This window comes from Ahaetulla prasina, chromosome 1 (genome assembly GCF_028640845.1).
Source record: "Ahaetulla prasina isolate Xishuangbanna chromosome 1, ASM2864084v1, whole genome shotgun sequence".
Taxonomy (NCBI): domain Eukaryota; kingdom Metazoa; phylum Chordata; class Lepidosauria; order Squamata; family Colubridae; genus Ahaetulla; species Ahaetulla prasina.
This window is the reverse complement of record NC_080539.1, coordinates 358,483,585-358,508,161: the sequence shown is the minus strand read 5'-3', so window position 1 is coordinate 358,508,161 and position 24,577 is coordinate 358,483,585. Positions and strand designations below refer to the sequence as shown.

Genomic DNA, 24,577 nt, shown 5'->3' with positions numbered 1-24,577 from the left:
AAGAAATTTGTCTTGGCGCATATGCTCTCAGTGTACATAAAAAGGAAAGATATGTTCATCAAGGTACAACACTTACAACACAATGATAAACATAGAGCACAAATTTAACACTTAATGATACAACACTTAATGACAGTCATAGTGTACAAATAAGCAATCAGGAAACAATATCAATATAAATCATAAGGATATAAACATACAATCATAAGTGAAATGAAAGCTCTCTTCCTTTGGTAGTCCAGAACTGGAATGTGGGCAGGCACATTTAAGGCTTTCAAGGTGCATTGGAGGGTTAAGGGAAAGGAGCAAGGGTCATCCCAGAAACCTATTGTGAGAATGAAAAAAATCAGATACTGGTTAGATTTCAACCCCTTTGCAAATCAGCATTGTCTTGCTCGTCTATAATCAATTGCTGCATTTTTCCCGCTCAGATAGCAGAAATGCAATCATGCGCCTGGGTGACAGCATCAGCAACTCCCAACCTTCCCAGAAAACGGGGCGGGAAGGGGGGGATTTCAAACAGTAGGGAAAGGCGTACAAGACCAAGGGCCGGCCGAGGCCGCCTGAGTCACGAAGAACAAGCGAAGAGGAAAAACAGGTTGGCCCGAGAAGGAAAGGGGGCGGGCCGAGGCGGAGAGAGTTTAAAGGCCCGTCAAACTGGTGCTGGCGCCCAAGTTTTGGGAGCGCTTCGCCATGGCTGGTTGGCTTCTTGTCCTCATCGCCGGCAGCCTCTGGGCGAGCTCCTGCGGGGAAAGTAGCAGGCCGACGTGCGGTTATCCGCCGCAACTTTGGTGCAGTTCCAAGGAGATCGCCCAAGCCTGCCAGGTAAGCGAGTGGGTGGCCGGGCTGCACACCGATAACCCGTTTGCAGGAGGCATGCCGGGGCGGCTTCGAAATGAGTGCTGTGCAATCTCCTGCTGTAGAAGGCTGGTTGTTTCCCCCCCCCTCCTCTCTTTGCTAGCCTCCCCTGAACGATCCCCGAAAAGTTGCAGCCAGGCATCTCGAGAAACACTGGGGCAGGGCTTTGGTTTTCAGCAGCCTTGACTCTGATTTGGGGGAATGAGAGAAAGCGCATAATCCAGGTGTCGTCCAGTTGGCATTTGGGTGCCCGGGAGAGGACTGGAACCCAGATCTCTCCGTCCTGAGTCACAACCTTTACCTTTTTCACCGGGACTGTGGCTCTTCTCCGCGTTGTCAAAAAGAACAAGTCCATTCAAAAAAGCCGCTCAAAGAAAGGAAGAAGGCAAGCAGCTCAAACCGGCAAGATGATAGGAAAGGATCCCCATCGAAAAGCATAGATGGGACGTTTTATTATAGGGTGGGGGGTCGTTGGTGCCCTCTGAGCTTGGTTATTTTCTTGCAGATGTTTCATTACTCAAACTAGGTAACATCATCAGTGCATCCCTCATTTTAACCCTGAGTTACAAATATTCTTCTTTATTAGTACCGGTTATTTTCCAGCAGAAAAGTAATAGGGAAACCTATGTGTGGTAAAAAAAGTTGGTCTGTTTACTGAGCGTGCTTACAGTATTGATCTTATTATCAATGCCAGAAAAAAAGGGGGGGAGGGGTGGGAAGGCAGGCAGGCTGTGAAGCCAAGCAAAGGACTTTTGAGTCAGGGCTTCCAAAGAACTCATTCTGTCAATGAAGAATCACCAGACGGTTACTATGTTTTTCCTTCATTCATGAGTTTCTTGCAGAGGATGATCAGATGGAAGAAATCCATAACAGAAGGTCCGAAGTCCAGACTCATGACATTCCCTGAAAAAGGGAAGATCTTCATAACTCTCTTACCCCAATCATAGGAGTTGGCCAGACATTTCTTTTAAAATGCTTCCTGTTAAGAGTCCAACAAGGTGAAATTTTGATTACGATTCGCTCATTATCCAAAGAGAAGGGCGGATCCATAGCTCAATAATAACCCACAAATCATTGTTTTTTTCCCTCCCCCTTGCTGCTCCTCCTCTAATGCCAGAGGACTTGGGTTTTTAATTTCTCCCAGCTAAGCAATGGGGAGGGCAGGGAATACGCAGAAATTCCTGGAAGCCGTGCATAAGGAATAGGAGGTGGAAACAGCAGGCTTGATCAGGAAATAAAAGGCAGTATATGCCAGTAGTACATATTAAAAAATGGTTTCACAGAACTCAGCCTAAATTGTGTAGAAAGTTTTAAAGCAAGGGTGTCTAGCCTTTAAAACTTGTGGACTTTAACTCCCCAGCCACCCCTGTTTCAAAACATCCCCTTTTGCTTACCTTACTCTCTAGATGTGTGGGCCCCATTGACTGGCTGTGATGAAAATTGCATATTTTTTTTGGAAACATTTTTTGAAACATTGTAATGTTTCAAAAACTTTTTACTACCAGTTCTGTGGGCATGGCTTGGTGGGCGTGGCAGGGGAGGGATACTGTAAAATCTCCATCCCCTCCCTACTCCAGGGGAAGGTTACTGCAAAATCTCCATTTCCTCCTAATCAGCTGGGACTTGGGAGGCAGAAAATAGATGGGGGTGGGGCCAGTCAGAATTTTATTTCTGGTTCTCCGAACTACTCAAAATTTCCGCTACCAGTTCTCCAGAACTGGTCAGAATCTGCTGAAACCCATCTCTGATGCATCTGGATTATATTCTGGTGCAAAGTGCAGAAAACAATAGCCAGTCGAAGGCATTTTTAAAACAAGCAAACAAAATACTGCAAAATCATACCAGTTATGTACTGTTCCACCCTTATAAATTATCCTTCCTTTCACCATGTTCATACACTAATACATATTTATCTATCATCTCTCTCTCTTCCTACCTATCCCCCTACCTATCTCTCTTTCTTATAGTTTACTTCCATCATAAACTGCTGTTACTGCATTTAGTAACTAACTAACGTTCATCTCCATATCTGGCATGCAGAATGTTGTGTGTGTGTCATTTGAGTCAACATTGACTCCTGGCAACTGCCTGGACTAGTTCCTGCAATTTTCTTGGCAAGAGTTCAGAAGTGTTTTAATTGAAGCTTATTCACATTTTGGTATCCTTTCTCTAAATCCACAACCAGGGGTGAAATCTAAAATTTTTTGCTACCTGTTCTGTGGGTGTAGCTTGGTGGGTGGGTGTGTCCTGTGACTGAGTGGGCGTGGCCAGCTCAATGTCCCTCACAGTCATGCCCACTCAGTCACAACCCCCCCACCAAGCCACGCCCACAGAACCCAGTAGACACCCCATTCCCTGAGGCCCCAGAGTCGCCACCTGCTCGCCGCCTGCCTCAACCGGGTCAGGGAGTGCACCATTCTCCGACAACAGCCTTGTCACGGAGCCGCCGCCTGCTCTTCCTTCGCCACGCGGCATATACTTTCTTTCCTCCAGCGGCTGGCTGCCAGGAAAGGCAAGCGTCCAAAAGTTGCCGGGGTTGCTCTCCTTGAATATGCTGTCTTGTTCTATGCGCCGGCTGCGCAAGCGCACACCCAAACTGCCGCTGATAAATAAATGAAATAAACGGTGTGCGTTTACGCTGCCGGTGCATGGAACAAGCAGCAATGGCGGCGGCGTATTCAAGGAGAGGGACTCTAGTAACTTTTGGACGCTTGCCTTTCCTGGCAGCCAGCCGCTGGAGAAAAGCAAGTATACGCTGCGTGGAGAAGGAAGAGCGGGCAGCGGCTCCGGGGCAAGACTGGTGTCGGGGAATGGTGCATTCCCTGACCCAGTTGAGGCAGGTGGCAAGCAGGTGGTGGCTCCGGGGTCTCAGGGGAATGAGGCATCCCTGGGCCTTGACCAAAGGCGAAGGGCGAACGGGTGGCGAGCGGGCAGCGAGTGGGCAGCAGCTCCGAGGAAAGGCCGGAGTTGGGGAATGGTGCATTCCCTGACCCGGTTGGGGCAGGCGGCGGCTCCGGGGCCTCGGGGAATGGGCCCCAGCCCCTGACCGAAGGGCGAGCAGGTGGTGAGCTGCCTTCCCGGTGTCCAGTTTGCGAAGGCTGGACTGCGGGTCATGGACTGGTTCAGGGGTGTGGCCAGCCAGCGATTGCTACTGGATCGGCGAACCAGACCCAATCTCTGCTACCTACTCGTCCGATCCGGTCCGATCCAGTAGCATTTCACCCCTGTCCACAACTATATATAGTATATACTTTCTGTCAGCAGGCATACATTTGTGCTACCTTTCTGTTTGAATAGGGAACGGTAATGGCCTTCCACTAATTGCCAGGCATAGATGACGTCCTAATGCTTATTAAAATAAGTTCTGCAACTTTCTGCGGAAGTAAAGCACATCCTTATTTTAATATTCTCCAGGCATACGGTCTGTTCCTGCAGTGTTTTTGAATGACCTTCTCATGCCAAAAAGTGGTTCCTCAATGTACTTTTAAAAAAAAAGCAAATACAGGGCAAATGATGGCTTCTTGTGTTGCGCAAATATTTCCATTCGGTTTGTAAATCATGATTTAAGGCTTATGCTTATTGGGCATACTCAGCTAATGGCTAAACAGACAGTGGCTGAGCACAATTTAGCTAACTGCACAAGGATCCCCCCATTCCTTCGACTTTATTTTTGAATTTGAACTAATGGCATTTTTGTAATGGAGCAGGAATTTTATTTCAAAACTGAGCTAGGGTTCTTACCAATTCTGGACCTAAGGAAGTTAGCAGGGATAGTTCTTGACTTAAGACCATTTGTTTAACAACATGCAAAATGACAGGATTGCCACTCAGAAAAGTGATTCATTGATTATATTTTGGAACCTCTCATCTCTCTCAAAGAGGGATTCTGGGCAGGGTACAATGGAGCGTCAAAATATGAACCAGTCAGAGGTGGCATTCAGCCGGTTCCTACCAGTTCCGGCGAACCGGTAGCAGAGATCATGAATGGGGATAGACCCGCCCATCCGCCCCGGCTCTATGCCGTCCTATTTAGGCATGGTTTTGAGGCCGGGCGCATGTCCGGAAGATGTGCACGCAAGCAAAGCGCATGCGCAGAACCAGTAGCAACAAAATATGAAACCCACTCCTGGAACCAGTGTATAAAAATTAAAACGTTAGCATTTTAGAATTAAAATGTTTACAATTATAAAAGTTTTTAAGGAGGGAAGCGAGAACATTTTCAAGGAGGCAGTTTTAACCCCACTGAAAATAGTTAACTAAATTAGCGACTAATGACCAGTCTTTGCACTTAATGTCCATTGCAGCATGTATTTAAGAGAGTTGCTGTGTCCTGGGGTCACATGATCACCATCTGCAGCCTTCCCAGGGGGTCTTCCAGCAGGCAAAGTCAATGGGGGAAATTGGATTTGTTTAACAACTTCATGATTCACTTAATGACTGCAATGATTTGCATAACAAATGCAGCAGAAAAGGTTGTGTGACATCTGGCGTGATTCACTTCATGACCACATTGCTTAGTGAGGATCCAATTGTGGTCGTAAGTTGAGGACTACCTGTATTGTCGGCCTACTTTTCCCTGCAGTTAGAAAGCTGGGAGTCTGTGCTCCCAATTCAAAAGCCCCCTGGCAAACAAAACCTTTGCAGCTAGATTGCAATAAAAGAGACTTTGCCCAGCCTCTCTTGGCCCAGCCCATTTTATCAGGGAAAATTCCAGTCAGAAAACCCCACGGTTGGGTAAAATGAATCAGCTCCATTTTTTGGCAAAGCCTCACACTTTCACTTCTCTTTACAAAGAAAGGAAGTGGATGAATTCTTGGGAGGGGTGTGAATCAAAGCATTTGAGGGGGGAGTGTTTTGGTTTTGGTTTTATTTTTTTATTATTTTTTATTATTTTTTTAATTTACATTTATATCCCGCCCTTCTCCGAAGACTCAGGGCGGCTTACAGTGTATAAGGCAATAGTCTCATTCTATTTGTATATTTTTTTTACAAAGTCAACTTATTGCCCCCCCAACAATCTGGGTCCTCATTTTACCTACCTTATAAAGGATGGAAGGCTGAGTCAACCTCGGGCCGGTGGGGCTTGAACCTGCAGTAATTGCAGGCAGCTGTGTTCTAATAACAGGCTTCTAACAGCCTGAGCTATTACGGCCCTTATTGTCACCTTCCTTGGTACAATCTTTCACAATTAGATCTGTGTATTGTATAATAATCAGGCTGTGTTTATAACAGTTCGTACTGGTTGTGGAAGGTGGTTTTTTTTCCTGAAAGAAACATCCTAAGGTTTAAAACAGGGAAGTAGGCTGGGGCTACGTCGTTATTTATTTAGTGTGTGGTGTCTACGGAGGTCACGCCTTCAGTGACATACATCTTCCCTCCTGTTTGTTAATTTCACATGGTTCCACACTTGAGGGCTGGCCCAAAGGTGTGGGAAAGGAGAAGCAGAGACACCAGCTCAGACAAGGGAAAATTTGTAGCTCAGGGATGAATTTTGGAATCCTTGGTGCTTTCTGAGCTTGCAGAAAGGTTTTCTTGGTTTTGGTTTTCTTGCAGACATTTCATTAGCCAATTAGATAGCATTACTCTTCTAGCACTGAAGATCTTACCTAGTTGCAGTGATGAAATCTGAACTGGTTTACTACCAGTTCGCTGGCTATGCATGCGCGGGGGGAGGGTGATCAGCTGTGGTGCGCGAACGTTTTTTTTTTTTTTTACTTTTAAAAGCATTTTTTTACAACCTATTCGGCTGAAGAGGTTGTAAAAAATGCTTTTAAAAGGAAAAAAAAAGGCTCTGATGATCACACGGCTCAGCTGTGATAGAACCTTTTTTTTACCTTTTAAAAGCATTTTTTTCTACAACCAATTCAGCCGAAGAGGTTGTAAAAAAAATGCTTTTAAAAGTAAAAAAAAAAAAAAGGCTCTGATGATCGTGTGGCTCAGCTGGGCATGGGCGGGGGGGGGGAGGCAGGGATTTTTGGTACCGGTTCTCCAAACTACCCGCTGCAATCGCTACCAGATCAGCCGATCCAGTCCGAACCAGGAGCATTTCACCCCTGCCTAGTTGGATAATGAAACACCTGCAAAGGAAACAACCAGCTCAGAAAAGCACCAAAAACCCAAGACAGACAAGGTCCTGAAGTCAGACCTTCCCTACTGGGGCTGCAGGGGTCTTAGTGATGGATGAGGTCCATGCTGACTGGGGACAGGCTGAAAGGGAAGAACAACAAAGACAGAGGAGACGTCCAGTCTCCTAAAACAATTGGCCAACTCTGTTACACTTCCAGACCCTGCCATCCCAACTTTTAAAACCATGCAGGTGTTGAGCCCCATTTGACTTTCAGAGGGATGATATTGTGCAGGTGCAGCATCTTCATGATGACAACATTTATAGCCAAATTGCAACTCTCAGTGAAATGCTTGCCTATTCTTCTAGCAAAGTGATTACCCACAAGTACTTGAATTTCCCTCTCCCTTCTAAACCTCTTTGCATTTTTAAAGGTAGGTCATTCCCATGGTTACAGACAGAGGATAAGTAGGTGGCAGCACCTAGGGATTAGGAACCATCCATTTCACCCTCTGGTAGCGCTGTATTGATGGATGTCACAGCAGGGAGTTTTTCTCTAGCATGACAGACTTGCCATAGTGGGAAATACCTATAGCTTGGGTGTAGGATGAGGGTGGAGATTCGTTCTCCAAGCTTGTGGGCTGGTTTCTGAACGTTTTGTAACATCTTCAGCAGAATTTAGGGGGATGCCAATGTCGGTGTTCTTCTGCTTATAAGGGCTTCGTGTGGCCAGTAGGTCTTGTGATGGGGAGCTCACGTAAGGTGAGGGTCACGTCAGGTGAGGTCTTACGATGGATCAGGTGTGGTTCATGTCAGGTGAGGATTTTGTGAGGGAACCCACCTCAATCTCATCACAAGACCTTCATCTGATGTGACCTCACCTGATGTGACCTCCTCATCATAAGACCTACTGACCACATGAAGCCTGTAGAAGAATACTGACACAGACATCCCCCTAGATTCCATTGAAGATGTTACCCAGCTTGGTAACGAAATGTATAGAAACCAACTCACAAGCTCGGAGAAAGAACTGCCACCCTCATGACAGAATTATCCAGATGCGGATTTATTTTTCTTTCCAACCATTTAAAGTTCTCTTGAATGAACCATTTAAAGGTCTCTTGAATGAACCAGCAGAACATAGACAGTATAGGTAAAGGTAAAGGTTCCCCTCGCACATACGTGCTAGTCATTCCCGACTCTAGGGGGCAGTGCTAATCTCCGTTTCAAAGCTGAAGAGCCAGCGCTGTCCGAAGACATCTCTGTGGTCCTGTGGCCGGCATGACTAAATGCCAAAAGCAGATGGAACCCTGTTACCTTCCCATCAAAGGTGGTCCCTATTTTTCTTCTTGCATTTTTTTTTTGTGCTTTCGAACTGCTAAATTATCAGAAGCTGCAACAAGTAACAGGAGCTCACCCTGTTATGCGGCGCTCGGGATTCGAACCGCTGAACTGATGACCTTTCGATCAATAAGCGTCTTAGCCACTGAGCCCTTTTTCATATACAGTATAAGCTATGGAAAATAAGTATTTTCTTCAGCTCTATCCAAGGAAGACAGCTGCCTTTTTAATTTGCTGGCATACCCGGCAGTCAAATTGCGAACACCCCATCTTGATGCAGACTTTTCTTTCTTGCAGGTGGAGAAGCGTTGCACCAGGTTGACCTCCAACACCCAGAAAGCCGACCCTATCTCTGTCAGTCTCTACTATGAATCTCTCTGTTCTGGTTGCCGCGAGTTTCTTGTGCTGATGCTCTTTCCCACTTGGCTGATGCTAGGAGATATCATGAACGTCACTTTAGTCCCCTACGGGAATACAGAGGTAGGAGAACATCCCTGGGTGCAGCAGAATGACTGAAGATGTGATGGAGACGATTCCTTGTCCAGATTTCTCATTCACTCCATTTATCATCTTACAGGAGAAGAAAGAGGCCACAAAGTGGCACTTTGAATGCCAGCATGGCGAAGAGGAATGCTTGGGGAACATGATGGAGGTTTGTGCTTAGAGAGTAACTGATATAGTTGGGGGTGGGGGTGGGATGTGGGAATGACCTTTTGGAGCAGATCAACCTTGCCCAGGTTTTTTTTTATTTACATTTATATCCCGCCCTTCTCCGAAGACTCAGAGCGGCTTACAGTGTATAAGGCAATAGTCTCATTCTATTTGTATATTTACAAAGTCAACTTATTGCCCCCCCAACAATCTGGGTCCTCATTTTACCTACCTTATAAAGGATGGAAGGCTGAGTCAACCTCGGGCCGGGCAGTAATTGCAGGCTGCTGTGTTCTAATAACAGGCTTCTAACAGCCTGAGCTATCACACTTGGAAATGGCTTCCTGCATCTACACCAGGGGTGTCAAACTCAAGGCCCGCAAACCGGATTTGGCCCTTGATGTGGTTGGATCCGGCCTGCGAGGCCATCCTGGTCTACTCAATGCAAAGAGAAAAGATTGGGTCAGCATGGCTTCATAGGCCCATTTCAGGAGTGGATTTCTGGGTGAAATGGATGCCTTAATTATCTGCCAAGCTTCAGCAGCCATTTTGCACGTTAAACCTCTACTTGTAGAAACTCACAAAAGATAGGAAAAGAGCCCATATTTTTTCCCCAAGGTACTCCTCGACTTACGACCATGACTGAACCCAAAATTTCTGCTGCCAAGCGAGACATTTGTTAAGTGAATTTTGCCTCGTTTTATGATCTTTCTTGCCACGGTTAAGTGAATCACTGCAGTTGTTGAGTAACACGGTTGTTAAATGAATCTAGCTCCCCATTGACTTTGCCAGAAGGTTGCAAAAGGGGATCACATGGCCCTGAGACACTCCAACTGTCATAAATATGAGTCAGTTGCTAATCCTTTGAATTTTGAACATGTGACCATGGAGATGCTGCAGCAGTCATTCATGTGAAAAATGGTCACAAGTCACTTTTTCAGTTCTGTTGTAACTTCAGTCACTAAATGAACTTGTAAGTCAAGGACTTCCTGTACTTTATTTGCTCTAAGGGTATTTCCCAACCGTAGCAACTTCCAAATGTTGGAATCCAACTTCCAGAATTCCCCAGCCACATAGTTTTGGGAGTTGAAGTTCACACATCTTAAATTTGTCCAGGTTGAGAAGCACAGCATGGGGAAAGGCAGTAAAAGATGGAGTGGGGGGTGGAGTGAAAGAAAGGCAGATTCTTATGTCTTACTTTTTTTCAGAATTATTAGCTTGTTTAATGGTTGGTTCCACCCGTTAACATTAATTACAGTTTTGACAATAGGATTTAGAACAGCCTAACCCCCTTGGCACAGGCATTCTCCTCTGGATGGTTTTTCTGCTTTCTGCACCCTCCACTCCATCTCTCCTTGTGCCCCGACTGCAGGGGTGTTTGAAGGTGTGGTCAAAAAAGTCAAGATGGCAGCCTTTTTATGCCCATTGCACAGACTACCTTGATGTAGATGTGTGTTGTAGCTGTAAGCTTGATCTTCTGACCTTATGCTGTGGACAGCCCTGCCCTAACCCTTGTGCTCTGTCTTCCCTAGGCTTGTATCAGCCACCTGTACCCGAAGTTCGATTTTGTACTCATCTTCTGCATGGAGTCAAGTTCAGATGTCATCACCAGCTTGCCACTGGTATGCCGCGGGTCTTCCTGCAATTCTGATCTGATGAAGGATAACAGAGAAACTTGGGAGGGAGGGAGGGATGGTCGAACGAAGGATGAACACTCGGTTTTCAACTTGGCCAAGGGACTGTGCCAGAGAATAAATTAATAATAAAATTAAAGAGAATAAGTAAAAGCTGAATACGACCGAGAAAGCTGAAAAATATCCTAGCAAGCAGGGTGTCCGGACTCTATGTGTGAACTTCACGAGGTAGACCAGTCCAGAAAACCAATTCCGCTGGAAGACCAATACTAGTTTTATTGAGATTGTCTATCACCGTGATGGCGAACCTATGGCACATGTGCCAGAGGTGGCAAGCAGCGCCCTCTGTGGGCATGTGAGCTGTTGCCCCAGTTCTGCTCCATCACGCATGCGCACGTGCCTTCTACCGGCCAGCTGATCTTTGGGTCTCTGCCGCGCATGCAGGGGGGCAGGGTGCATGCAGGGGGCCATGTAGGGGTGTGCGAGGAGCATGCATGGGGCGCATGCACGCATGAGGCGGGATGCATGCAGGGCACATGCATGTGCGGGATGCATGCGTGGGGTGCATGTGCATGTGTGGGGGACAGGTTGCATGCATGGGGCCCGCACACACATTGCATTTTGGAGGTTCGGGTGCATGCGCATGCACGCTTTCGGCACTCAGTCCAGAAAAGGTTAGCCATCACTGGTCTATCATAATGTCATCTTGCAAACCTTCCATCTCCCTCTTCTTATACTCTGGTGAATCAGGGAGGTAACTGCCTGAGCCTCTTCCAAATATCATTTCATTGCTCAGGACTTAAAAATGTTTCATCTCCTTTAACCCAGGAAATAAACAAAATGCCTTGCATATTTCTGTCAAGATCGTCTTCCATTCTTTCTACAGCAGGGGTGTCAAACTCCCGTCGTCATAGTGGTGTCACGTGACATAACGCGACTTTCCCCCCCTTTGCTAAAGTGGGCATGGCCAGCGTGCGATGCATCCATCCAGACTGCGGGCCACTTGTTTGAGAGCCCTGTTCTACAGTATTGTCAAAGAAGTTTAGATGTTAGTCTCTGATAGTGAAATTGAAGCTCCCAGGTTACAACTTCTTTGGGAGCTATATTTTATCCCATTTCCACTGTCAAGAAAGCTTTTCCTTCTTCTGTCCCACTGTTTGAATTCTGCTAATAATCATTTAAATTTAAATTTAATTTTCTTAATGATGGTAATTGGGAACGGAATTTCTGTTACTAAGGGATGGAGTCATAAAACGTGATGTCATGTGACCATGCACTTAGCAACGGCAGTCCCAACAGACCCTGGTTACAGTTGTTAAGTGAATCACTGTGAGGTGTGAAGCGAGCACCTCCCCTGATTCTGACTTCCGATTTCCTGCCGGCTTCCCCATTGATTTTGCTTGGGGGAAGCCGTCCAGACAGGTTGCAGATTGCAATCACATGGCCATGGGAAGTTGCGATAACTGGAACTTTGAGGACTGGTTGTAAGGACCAGCATCTTTATAAGTTCACATGGTTGCTGAAGAAATGGTCATTAGCCAAGAACTATCTGAAATATATTAGATGCCATAAGTCAGTGGTCCCAACTTTCTCGTCTCGTGAAGTGGCAGCAGCGTGGGGTGGGGGATAGTTTTACCTGTGCCACCTAATTCCGTGCATGTGCAAATGGAGTTTTGCGTGCTCGCTTGTGGCTTACACAGCCTGGTTCCCAACAGGCTGTGGACTGTAGTGGACTGTGGACTAGGGGTTGGGGACCCCTGCCATAAGTGACCAGTGGATGGAAAGCAAAATGTACTAACAATATACAATTTATTGTTACATTTTTATCCCACATTTTTTTCCAGGAACTCATATAGCAACTTGTATTACATTATTTATTTATTTTTGCTCATTTCTATAAGCTGGAGAAAGCCCAAAGAATACATCAGCTTCTACTATAGCAGCAGGATTTACAAAGGCAGTAAATCCACCTTCATTTATTTATTTATTTATTTTGTCACAACGGTATATAAAAGCATAAGCATATAATAACTATACGACATATAAGCATATATATAAGTATAAGCATGAAATAATTATACGAGTTGGATACGATCAAGGGGAACATTAGGATAGGAACGGTAGGCACATGTTGGTGCTCTTATGCACGCCCCTTACAGACCTCTTAGGAATGGGGTGAGGTCAATAGTAGATAGTCTTTGGTTAAAGCTTTGGGGATTTTGGGAAGAGACTACAGAGTCAGGTAGTGTATTCCAGGCATTAACAACTCTGTTACTGAAGTCATATTTTCTGCAATCAAGTTTGGAGTGGTTCACATTAAGCTCAAATCTGTTGTGTGCTCGTGTGCATCTTTTAGTGGTTGTGATTAGAGGCTCCAGGGATCAATGGAACAGGTTTAATAAAACTGCTCATTCTTGTTTCAAAGCAGTGAGGATTGTCCATTCTGTTTCTGCAGTGCCTGAAATTGTATGCTCCTAACGCCTCTCTAGCAGAAATCAATGCATGTGTGCATGGAGACCTAGGTAACAAGCTTATGCATAGGAACGCTGAACTCACCAGGGCTCTGAAACCACATCATGAGTATGTGCCATGGATTCTCATCAATGGGGTAAGTGTTAATAGAGGCAGGAGGTAATGTTCCCCCCTCATGTCTTCTTGTGTTCATTTTAGAAGAGAATAATTGTAGCCTAGGATTGACCTCTGGGGTCCTGGGTGCTCTCTGAGTTTGGTGCTGCAATGATGATGTTACAAAGAAGTTGCCGCTAACAATGTAAAAGGAGAGATCTACATCTTCTTCCAACATTTTTTTTTCTCTTTACGACCTTGTACCATATTTTTTGGAGTATAAGATGCACCTTTTTTCCCCCTAAAAGTGGGTGAAAATTTGGGTGCGTCTTATAGATCGAATAGGTGCATTTTTGGGCTCCCGAGCCCTCTGTGTGTCATGTTTTCGCCCTCCCCGGCCCTCAGAAGCACTCTGCAGTGCTCCGCATGGCTCATTTTTGCCAAAAATAGCCCATTTTTGGGCTCCCAAGCCCTCCGTGCATCATGTTTTCGCCCTCCCTGGCCTCTAGAAGCACTTTGCAGTGTTCCACACGGCCTGTTTTTGCCAAAAACAGGCCCATTTTTGGGCTCCCAAGAGCTCCACGCATCACCTTTTTGCCCTCCCCGGCCCCCAGAAGCACTCTGCAGGCAGGACATCCGGAGCATTGTAAAGTGCTTCTGGGGGCCAGGGAGTGTGAAAACACGACACACAGAGGTCAAAAACTTTTTTTCTTGTTTTCCTCCAGTAAATTTAGGTGCATTTTATAGTCCAGTGTGTCTTATAGTCTGAAAAATACAGTAATCCCTTGATTGGGGTTGGAGTGGGGGCAACTGAATGGCGTTTACTGGACGGATGTTCTTCCTGCAAATCAATTATGTATTTTTAATTACATAGTACAGAAAGTCCTCAACTTACGACTACAGTTGAGAGCGGAACTTTCATCGCTAAACAATGTGATTGTATAAGTAAGTTGTCATATGACTGTGCCCCATTGTACAACCTTTTTTGCCCTGGTTGTTAAGTGAATCACCTGCTCATTAAGCAAATCTGGCTTCCTCCATTGACTTTGCTTTTTAGAATTCCCAGGGAAAGCCACAAATGGTGATTGTGTGATATCACAATGCTGCAACTGACATAAGCACACACTGGTTGCCAGCTGCCCAGCTCCCAATCATGTGTCCACAAGGACAATGTAAGGGTTGTAAGTGCAGGACTTGTCCTAAGTGACCTTTTTCGGTAGTTGCAACTTTGAACAGTTGCAAGTTGCTAAATGATATAAAAACAGAAAGGATTACTTTTTTCTCCTTTACTGTGCTAAGAGAATAATGTTCAAAGTTCTAAACTTCCCATTCAAATTCAAAGTGTCTCAAGATGTGACAATATTGGGTCCATCTTGGTGTTATTTTGATCATTTCCAAATTGTTGTGAGGTTGAAAATACCCTTTATGGTCAAAATTGGACTCTTTTTGAGCCTGGAACGTGCTATGAATGACTGTTTTGAGCATTTGAACACAATTCTTAAACTCAGTTTTGCACAGTGCTAATACAGCTAGTCCTGGACTTACAATAGTTCATTTAGTGACCGTTCAAAGTTACAGTAGCACTGAAAAAAGTGACTTATGAATGTTTTTCACACTTGCAGCCATTGCTGCATCTCTACAGTCCTGTGATCAAAATTTGGACACTTGGCAACTGGTTCATATTTATGACCGTTGCAGTGTCCTGGGGTCATGTGATCAACTTTTGCAATCTTGTGACAAGCAAAGTCAATGGGAAAACCAGGTTCACTTAACAAATGTTTTACTAACTTAACAGCTTCAGTGATTCCCTTAACAACTGTGGCGAGAAAGGTTGTAAAATGGGGCAAAACTAACTTAAGAAATGGTTCGCTTAGCAACATACGTTGTGGGCTCAATTGTGGTCGTAAGTCAAGGACTACCTGTATTCCCGTCTCCTGATGAAATCTACTTGCAGGACTAACCAGACTCACTGGTCAACTGCCATGGGTGAAAATGTCTCCCTCCACTGTTTATTTTTCGCAGGAGCACTCTGAAAAACTTCAAACTCAGGCACAAGACGCTCTTTTCAATTTGGTTTGCAGCTTATATAAGGCAAGTATCACTTTCTTCCGAGGATTATTCCTGGTTGTTTCCCCACTCATCTTGAATGGATAAAAAGAGGTTGGGGAGACGTTAATCTATGAGTTACTCTGGTTTTGCTTGCATTGCACTGGGTTACTATTAGCATCATATTATTTCTTAAATTAAAAAAAAATGAACGTATTTATTTAAATTTATTGGCTGCCCAACTCCAGTAGGCTCTGCGTGGCGTAGTAAACTAGGGAAAATATAAAACGATCAAAAACATTAAATCGGAGAGCCCATACTAAAAGTTGTCTGAAATGGGATAGGCTCTCCTGCTTAAGCAGACAGTAGGACTAGATAGCAATAGCAATAGCACTTAGACTTATATACCGCTTCGCAGTGCTTTACAGCAGGGGGTCTCCAACCTTAATAACTTTAAGGCTTGTGGACTTCAACTCCCAGAGGAACTCCCTGGGAGTTGAAGTCCACAAACCTTAAAGTTACTAAGGTTGGAGACCCCTGCTTTACAGCCCTCTCTAAGCAGTTTACAGAGTCAGCCTATTGCCCCCAACAATCTGGGTCCTCATTTTACCCACCTCGGAAGGATGGAAGGCTGAGTCAACCTTGAGCCTGGTGAGATTCGACCTGCCAAATTACAGGCAGCCAATGATCAGAAGTAGCCTGCACTCTAACCACTGTGTCACCACAGCTCAGATCAGGGTTCCCCAACCTTTCCAGTTTTGCTGACCAGCAGAGGGGGAAGGGCGAGGGAATGATTACTTATGAGCAGTGGGCAAGTGCATGCACAAGCGCAGGCCTTATTTGTGTGAGTGGCGGGTTTGCACAATGGAGCTGCGTGCATACACATGCTCACCCACCCGGTTCTGAATGGGCCAAGGCCCGGTAGTGGGCTGTGGCCTGGGGGTTTGGGACCCCTAGACTATATGACCTCCAAGGTCCCTTCCAACTCTGTTAGTTTATTCTAAAATAATCTAATAGAAAGCAAAAACTACAACACAAAATGGGCCATTGAACGAATATTAAATATATGAAACCTGTTTTCTTCTTTTGTCTGTTTCTTCTTTACCAGAAGAAGAAACACCATAATTCCAAATGATAAACCCTTGGTGTATTTTATGTGATGTGGCCAAAAGTCACTCTTCTCCTGGGTGATATAGAAATTTACAGATCTACTAGATCTAAACCCAGAATGTATTTATCTATTTATTTAATGCTAGTATTAAATAGACAAATACATTCAGGGCTTAGATCTAACACTGTCTTTTAACTTGGGAGATACGTTTTTTTAATCTGCACAAATAAAATTCGTAAGAAGTATTCCAATATGTCAGGTGTTGTCCTTTGCTTCTCTTTATGGTGTTATTAAGTCTTTTGAAGGGGAAAAAATTAATACAGCGTGCAGTGAGAAGAAAATGGGAAATCCCCAATCTCATAGGCTAGATTTGCATAACACGTTAAATTAGATTAAAATGAAGTTGGACAGCTGGTGGTTGAGCCTATTGCAAACTTAAACAGCTTTCTAAACATGCTGTGTAAAAAACATGCTTTGATTTACGAGCTCATGGATCGAAAATAAGTCTTTTATAACGGAAAATGGGGTAGCAAGTGGAGCAGCAAGAAATACTTTAAAAAAACTTGTTGCTACTCTTTGAAGTCCTTCATGACCTGCTGAGATCCTGAGCTAAAGCGCTGCAACCTTTTTGTGATAGATCCCTCTTGTGACATCAAACTTCTTTGTGCTTTCTGAAGTTAATTTACAGGAGAAATTAGTCCAGAGTAGTAAATCAGCCGACATAAAAAACTTAGTTAAAAAAAGAACATGCACATTACACAGAGCCAATAGCTGTGATAACTAAGAGTCAGTATTATTTCCTTGAGATAATCCTTCTTCCTCCTTATAGCTCTGATTTTTGCCTATTTTTGTATTTGCAGGGAGATTTGCCACCTGCCTGCAAACAGCCAAAGGAACTTTCTTTTTTTCCTTTTCCCCCAAATCACACTTTCTTGAGGAAGTCCGCACCCAACTTGTCCGAGCAAGAGGAGACAGTTTATCAGTCTGCCCAAGGAAAAGCAAAAGAAACCTTTTAGGATTTTAATCCTACGTGTAATCCATCTGCCGAATTTTCCTGCTACAAGGTGGAGCTTAGGTCTGGAATGTAGTGAAGTCAAGGAACTCTTTCAAGGAGGCAGAAGAAGAAAAATCAGGGCCAGATGTTTTGGGTAGAAGAGTGGCGTCCTGGTTTTCTCGGTGCTATAAGAATAAACCTTTGGAAAGATAGCTTCTGTCACTCTTCAGCAGGAATTATATATTTTAACCTCATAAAAGTTGCTGATTTTACCCTCATCCCTACTTCCTATTGATTGCACCCCCAAAATGGGAATGTTGTCTTTAGGGGGGGAAAAAAATCACGTCTTCGGAAGGACAAACTTGTTCTCTTCTTGCCAACATCCAATCCTGTTGATGATCTGAGATATGCGAAGCTGCATTATAACCTGGGGAGGTGGAAGCAACGTCTTCCTAAGGACCAGCCTTGACATTTGCTCTGTTAATATTCCCGAAGAATATTGTTTGCTGAATAAAGGTGCATCAAAACAGCCAGCCAATATAATGTGGTTTTCCTTCCGCCTGGGAGCACAGCATCATCATTTGGTAGCTGGTCTCTATTCCTGTCTTTGTAATGCGGCTGGTGAGTGGTGCTCTTATGAAAGAGCGAGGAGTTAAGGGGCAGTGGTTGAGAGGTCTCCTGGCCATGGGAAAAACATCCTTCCGGTGTTGTCCCTGAAGCAGGCTAGGGATGGGGGAGAAGGCGAGTTTCAACAAAAGGCTGGCATGACAGGTTTAGCCATCTATTGAAACCCGACCTGCAAAGTGGGTGGAAGGTTTCCTGCTTTGCTCAGGAGCTCCCATGCCTTCAGATGATTGCTCTTGTGTGGTCTCTTGTTCCATTGCTGTCTTCTGCTTTTTTTTAATTTGCATTTATATCCCGCCCTTCTCCGAAGACTCAGGGCAGCTTACACTATGTCAAGCAATAGTCTTCATCCATTTGTATATTATATACAAAGTCAACTTATTGCCCCCAACAATCTGGGTCCTCATTTTACCTACCTTATAAAGGATGGAAGGCTGAGTCAACCTTGGGCCTGGTGGGACTTGAACCTGCAGTAATTGCAAGCAGCTGCTGTTAATAACAGACTGCATTAGTCTGTTGAGCCACCAGAGGCCCTTGCCTTTTCCAGTGGTTGTCACCTTCTCTCTTGCATGGATACATGCAATTCCTGTCAGGGTTCCAAGTAACACCTCCAACGAAAGAAAACGCAGAGGCTTGAGGTTCCTCAAAGTTCCATTTTATTAGAGATGTCATATCGGCATATCTGGGAAAACCTGAATCTGAAAGCTTCCAGGTTTTCCACACCCAAAGGAAAGTCCAAGTCAGGGGTGAAATCTAAAAATTTTCCCTACCGGTTCTGTGGGCATGGCTTAATTGATCGGCGTGGCTTGGTGGTCAGGTGATCGGGTGGGCGTGGCCAATAACAATAAATAATATAAATAATAAACGAAGTACACAAAACAATAAGAGGTACAAAAAACCAGCTTTCACACTTTACACACACACACAACCCAACGCAACTGACTCGCACACAATGTAAAAGCAGCTGCACCTCACCCAAAATGGCCCTTGCAACAAGCAAGAACCTCACACAGCCACAAAAAGCCCAAAAACCAACTTTCACACTTTACACACACACAACACAACACAACTGACTCACACACACACACACACACCACACACACACACAATATGCCACATACAGTTTTGTGAGATCTTGTGTGTTTGTGTAGTTAGAGTGAAACACTACAGAAATATACCAAATCTCAGAAAGCTGCACAAATATTATATTTTATTATTTTATTTTATTTTATGTATATTTTTAGATAAAAGCAGTTAAATTTAAAACGTCCTTAACTTTAAATTGCTATGTCTAAAAAAAAAAACTCCTTAAAAAAACCCCAATTAACTTTTTTTAAAGCTCCCCCACCCTTACTTACCCAATTCAAGGGAAAAGGCAGGCAGATTGAGTTGCTCACCGATGAGATGGATTGCAGGCAGGCAGATTCAGTTGCTAGCTGATGCAATTGATCGCAGCAGCTGAAGCAAGACCAGAATAGCAAGCGAGACTGAAAGAAGCAGGAAGCTGCCCAAGGATTTTTGCTACCGGTTCTCCGAACTACCCGCCCTCATTGCTACCGGATCTCATGATCCGGTCCGAACCGGAAGCATTTCACCCCTGGTCCAAGTCTCTGCCCAGCACCCACATGTCCATCACATGGGCCAATCAAAGCACCGTCCCAACTGGAGATGCCTCCCAGTCACACCCCTCCAGGTGGAGGGCAAGATGTCCTTGAGTCTCTGAGAAAGGAATGTTACTATGACTATATATCATCCCTGCTCCATACAATCCCCCCTCCCAGTTTCGCACAGCAGTAAATGTGGCAGGCCTGAAGGCTCAATGCAAAAGACGGCTTCCAAGCCTGACACTGAGATTCAGAATGCAAATGCAGAGTTCTCTAGGTCTATGTATCCTTGTGTTATCCCTGTAGTATTTACTTTTTTTGATAATGGTATATTGCTCTCAGTGTACATAAAAAGACAAGATGCACTCGTCAAGAATCACAAGGCACAACACCCAGTGACAATAAGTCATACAGTACAATAAGCAATCAAATTATACTAGGAAACAATATCAATATCAATCGCAAGGATACAAGCAACAAAGTTACAGTCATGCATTCACAAGTGGGAGGAGAAGGGCGACAGGAACGATGAGAAAACTAATAGTAATGCCGCCTTAGTAAATAGTTTGACAGTGTTGAGGGAATTATTTGTTTAGCAGAGTGATAGCATTCAGGAAGAAACTGTTCTTGTGTCTAGTAGTTCTGATGTGCAGTGGTCTATAGTGTCATTTTGAGGGTAGGAGTTGAAACAGTTTATGTCCAGGATGTGAGGGGTCTGTAAATATTTTCACAGTCCTCTTTTTGACTAGTGCAGTATACAGGTCCTCAATGGAAGTCAGGTTTAAGTGAATAGATTTTTTCCTGCTTTTCCCTTTACCCCATACAATTATCTTCCTCTTTCTCCCTCCCCCCTTCCCCACTTTCCCGCAATCTTTATTTGCACTTGTATTTTATGTTTTGGTAAATTTAACCAAATTACATATATAAATCAAACGCTGATAAAATCTTAGAATCAAGATTAACAACTATTGAACAAAACATAGATAAAAGATTACAAGCTATTGAACAAAACCTAGAAAAAAGAATTCATAATATTGAACAAAACCTAGAAAAAAGAATTCAAAATATTGAACAAAACTTAGAAAAAAAAATTCTATCAGTTATTGAACAAAGTTTCACAGATTTGATAAAACAAATTTCAACACTAAAAAATGAAAACTCTAATGATCTAAATCTCTTCCAAACTCATCTATCACCACAAAATATACAACTTACAACTCAACCTAGACATCAAATTAATACAACACAACCCAATCAACAAACAACTACTAATCAACTAATCAGAGATGCAATGGAGAGAGGACAAAAAATAAATAATGCAATATTATTTGGACTTGAAAACACAAATGAACCAGATATCAATAAGATTCACAACATCATTGGAAATTATAATTCATCAACCATCTCCCCAAATGAAATAATTGCTGTCTCCAGAGATGGACCAGAATATAAAAACAGCGATGGGACAACAGCACCAAGATTTTGTAGAGTTATATGCACTAATGAGGACAGCAAACGCAAATTCATAAAGACTATAAACTCAATTGCTAAATCCAACCTACCTACAGTAAACTTAGATCACGTCCTGACCTATCCTTTCTACAAGGATACGCCTCGTGAACTTCGCACAGAACTTAAAAGAAGACAAGACAATGGTGAATCCAACCTATACATCGACTACCATGCTGATTGCATAAAAATAAAACCTGCAATCAAAAATCACCTCAACCCCCCATCACCCATAACAATCAACCAGCCATCCCAGTATTCAACCAAGTACCCATCCCCCTACCTCCCATTCAACCAACCATCTTACCAACTATCCAACCAACAGCCATCCAATCAACAATCCAACCAGCCATCCAACCAACCATCCAACCAACCATCCAAACAGCCATCCAAGCAGCCATCCAAGCAGCCATCCAAACAGCCATCCAACCAGCCATCCAAACAGCCACCCAACAATCCACCCAACCAGCCATCCAAACAACCATCCATCCAAACACCCAAACTACCATCCAACCATCTATACAACCATCTATTGTCCACAACCCCCAACCTACTAACACCCAAAACTAGGTATGCACGCCCCTTACCTCTTCAACACCAATCATATCAGATCTCAAATGCAAATTGATAAATGCAAGAAGCATAGTCAACAAATTACCTGAATTTATCCTCTTATTAAACAGTGGCACATTTGATATCATTTTTGTTTGCGAAACATGGCTGAATTCATCCCTTCCTGACTCCATTATCTCAAACAAAGAATATCAAGTCTATCGATCAGATCGGGAAAACCGAAGAGGTGGTGGAGTGGCGATCTTTTACAAAAAGACACTGAATCTAAAAAATATCCAAGTAGCACATAAACTCTCTCTTCCTGAAACCATAGTATGCGACCTATCCCTTGACACTACTCTTCGATTCTTACTATGCTACAGAGCCCCCGACTATGACATTACCCACGCAAATATGCTAACCTCAATGCTAACATGGACTACCTCTTGCCCATACCCTCTTATCTTCCTTGGTGACTTAAATCTACCTCTCATTAACTGGACAACCAACGAATGTTCAACTGACCCAATCCATACTACACTATACAACGCTGTTACAAACCTAGGTCTTGAACAACTTGTAACTAACAATACAAGACTCAACAACTGCCTTGACCTCATCTTCTGCAACAATCCAAACTCAATTTACGGTATACAAATTAAAGAACCTTTTTCAAACAGTGACCACTGCATGATTGATTTTCGTCTCAATATCGTCCATACTTAATTCGTCATAACACCAGAACTCCCAACTACAACTTCAAGAAAGCCAATTACGACCTTATAAACAACGATCTTTCACTTCTGAACTGGCAAAATCTGTTTGCAACCTGCATAACCGCTGATGACCTCTATAGAATCTTCCTACTTGAAATCAATAGAGTCATTAAATTATATGTACCACGAATGACTACCATGTCCAAGAAAAACAAACTACCCATATCAATAAAAAAGCTTCAATCAAAAAAATCCTCTGAAAAGAAACAAAAAGGCTATGTTACAAACTTCAGAAACCGTTACAGAAACATATGCAACCAAATTAAAACTGAATGCACAAATTACCACACCAAGCAAGAAGAAAACCTTCTACGCACAAATTCCAATCGTGCCTTTTATAATTTTGTCAACAGTAAACTTAAAGATTCAAGATCCATCCCACCACTAAAAGATTCTAACAACAAAGAATGCAATGACGAAACAGTCAAAGCAAACCTCTTCAACATTTTCTTTGGCTCAGTTTTTGTTAACTCCGATAACACATATCCAACATTCCACAAACGAACCAGCAATGACTATGATGATTTAACTCATATAGATTTCACAGAAGACAACGTTGGTAAAGCTCTTCACAACTTAAAACCATCGCTTTCTATTGGACCTGATGGTCTATGTGCATATTTCTTAAAAACTTTCCATTAATATAGCTGAACCCCTAAGTATTATCTTTGATAAAGCTTTCACTACCAGTTCTCTTCCCAAACTTTGGTCACTAGCCACAGTCATCCCCATCTTCAAAAAGGAGACCCCAGCTTAGTCGAAAACTACAGACCGATCTCCCTTTGCTCGTCACCTGCAAAGTCATGGAATCTATCATCAATCAATCCATTACCTCACACTTAGAAACTAACAACCTACTCTCCAACAAACAATTTGGTTTCAGGAAAAGTTATCATGTAACTTACAACTTCTCCACTGCAAAAACATATGGACTTCAAATCTAGATCAAGGCAAATCAATAGATGCAATCTACATAGACTTCTGCAAAGCTTTTGACTCAGTAGTACACGATAAACTTCTCCTTAAACTAACATCCTATGGCATCTCAGGACCCCTCCACAAATGGATATCTGCTTTTCTGTCTAACAGACAACAAGTGGTCAAAATTGGCAATGCTTTATCAAATCCTGTTCCTGTCAAGAGTGGCGTTCCTCAAGGCAGCGTCCTTGGACCAACACTCTTTATTCTATACATTAATGATCTTTGTGACCATATCTCAAGTAATTGTGTTCTCTTTGCTGACGATGTCAAACTATTTAACACCACAGACAACACTTCTATCATTCAAAACGACCTTGACCATCTAACCGCTTGGTCTTAAAATTGGCAGCTCCAAATTTCAACCAGCAAATGCTCAGTCTTACATATAGGAAAAAAGAACTCTAAAACTAAGTACATACTAGATGGACATTACCTTACAGACGACCCCCATCCCGTTAAAGACCTTGGAGTTTTCATGTCAAATGATCTAAGTGCCAAAGCCCACTGCAACTACATAGCAAAAAAAGCTCTAAGAGTTGTAAACCTAATTTTGCAGCTTCTTTTCCAAAACACCACACTACTAACCAGAGCATATAAAACATTTGCTAGACCAATTCTAGAATACAGCTCACCTGTTTGGAACCCTCACCACATCTCTGACATCAATACAATTGAACGTGTCCAGAAATATTTTACAAGAAGAGTTCTCCATTCCTCTGAAAACAACAAAATACCTTATCCCACCAGACTTGAAATCCTAGGCTTAGAAAACTTGGAACTCCGTCGCCTTCGACAAGACCTAAGTTTAGCTCACAGAATCATCTATTGTAATGTCCTTCCTGTCAAAGACTACTTCAGCTTTAATTGCAATAATACAAGGGCAACCAATAGATTTAAACTTAATGTAAACCGCTTTAATCTAGATTGCAGAAAATACGACTTCTGCAACAGAATCATCAGTGCTTGGAATACTTTACCTGACTCTGTGGTCTCTTCCCATAATCCTAACAGCTTTAACCAAAAACTTTCTACTATTGACCTCACCCCATTCCTAAGAGGACCATAAGGGGCGTGCATAAGCGCACAAACGTGCCTACCGTTCCTGTCCTATTGTTTTTCTTTTCTTCTTCCTATATATGTTTATATGTGTATATACTATATAATCTTTTTGTATGATGTTGTGACAAAATAAAATAAATAAAATAAATAAAAAAATGAGTACAATGCAGAAAAATCTTCCTTTCAATTGGCTTTATGCAATTCCTTT

The 24,577-nt window shown here is 43.3% G+C and overlaps 1 protein-coding gene across 1 annotated transcript; it reads left to right on the top strand.

Moving 5' to 3' along the window:
* The first annotated feature begins 599 nt into the window (after positions 1–599).
* Positions 600–17,793, top strand: IFI30 (IFI30 lysosomal thiol reductase). Its single transcript, XM_058163224.1, has 7 exons — positions 600–825; positions 8,561–8,743; positions 8,841–8,915; positions 10,447–10,536; positions 13,004–13,156; positions 15,136–15,204; positions 17,131–17,793. Exons 1-7 carry the CDS (start codon positions 694–696, stop codon positions 17,284–17,286), a joined length of 858 nt encoding a protein of 285 aa, XP_058019207.1. The 5' UTR covers positions 600–693; the 3' UTR covers positions 17,287–17,793.
* The last annotated feature ends 6,784 nt before the right edge of the window (positions 17,794–24,577 follow it).

Bases quoted from the DNA above. Each gene is read 5' to 3' on its own strand.
- IFI30 (XM_058163224.1), top strand. From the start codon at position 694: ATGGCTGGTTGGCTTCTTGTCCTCATCGCCGGCAGCCTCTGGGCGAGC. The intron at 8,916-10,446 runs GTTTGTGCTTAG...TGTCTTCCCTAG, and splicing joins GCTTGGGGAACATGATGGAG to GCTTGTATCAGCCACCTGTA. The intron at 15,205-17,130 runs GCAAGTATCACT...TTGTATTTGCAG, and splicing joins TGGTTTGCAGCTTATATAAG to GGAGATTTGCCACCTGCCTG.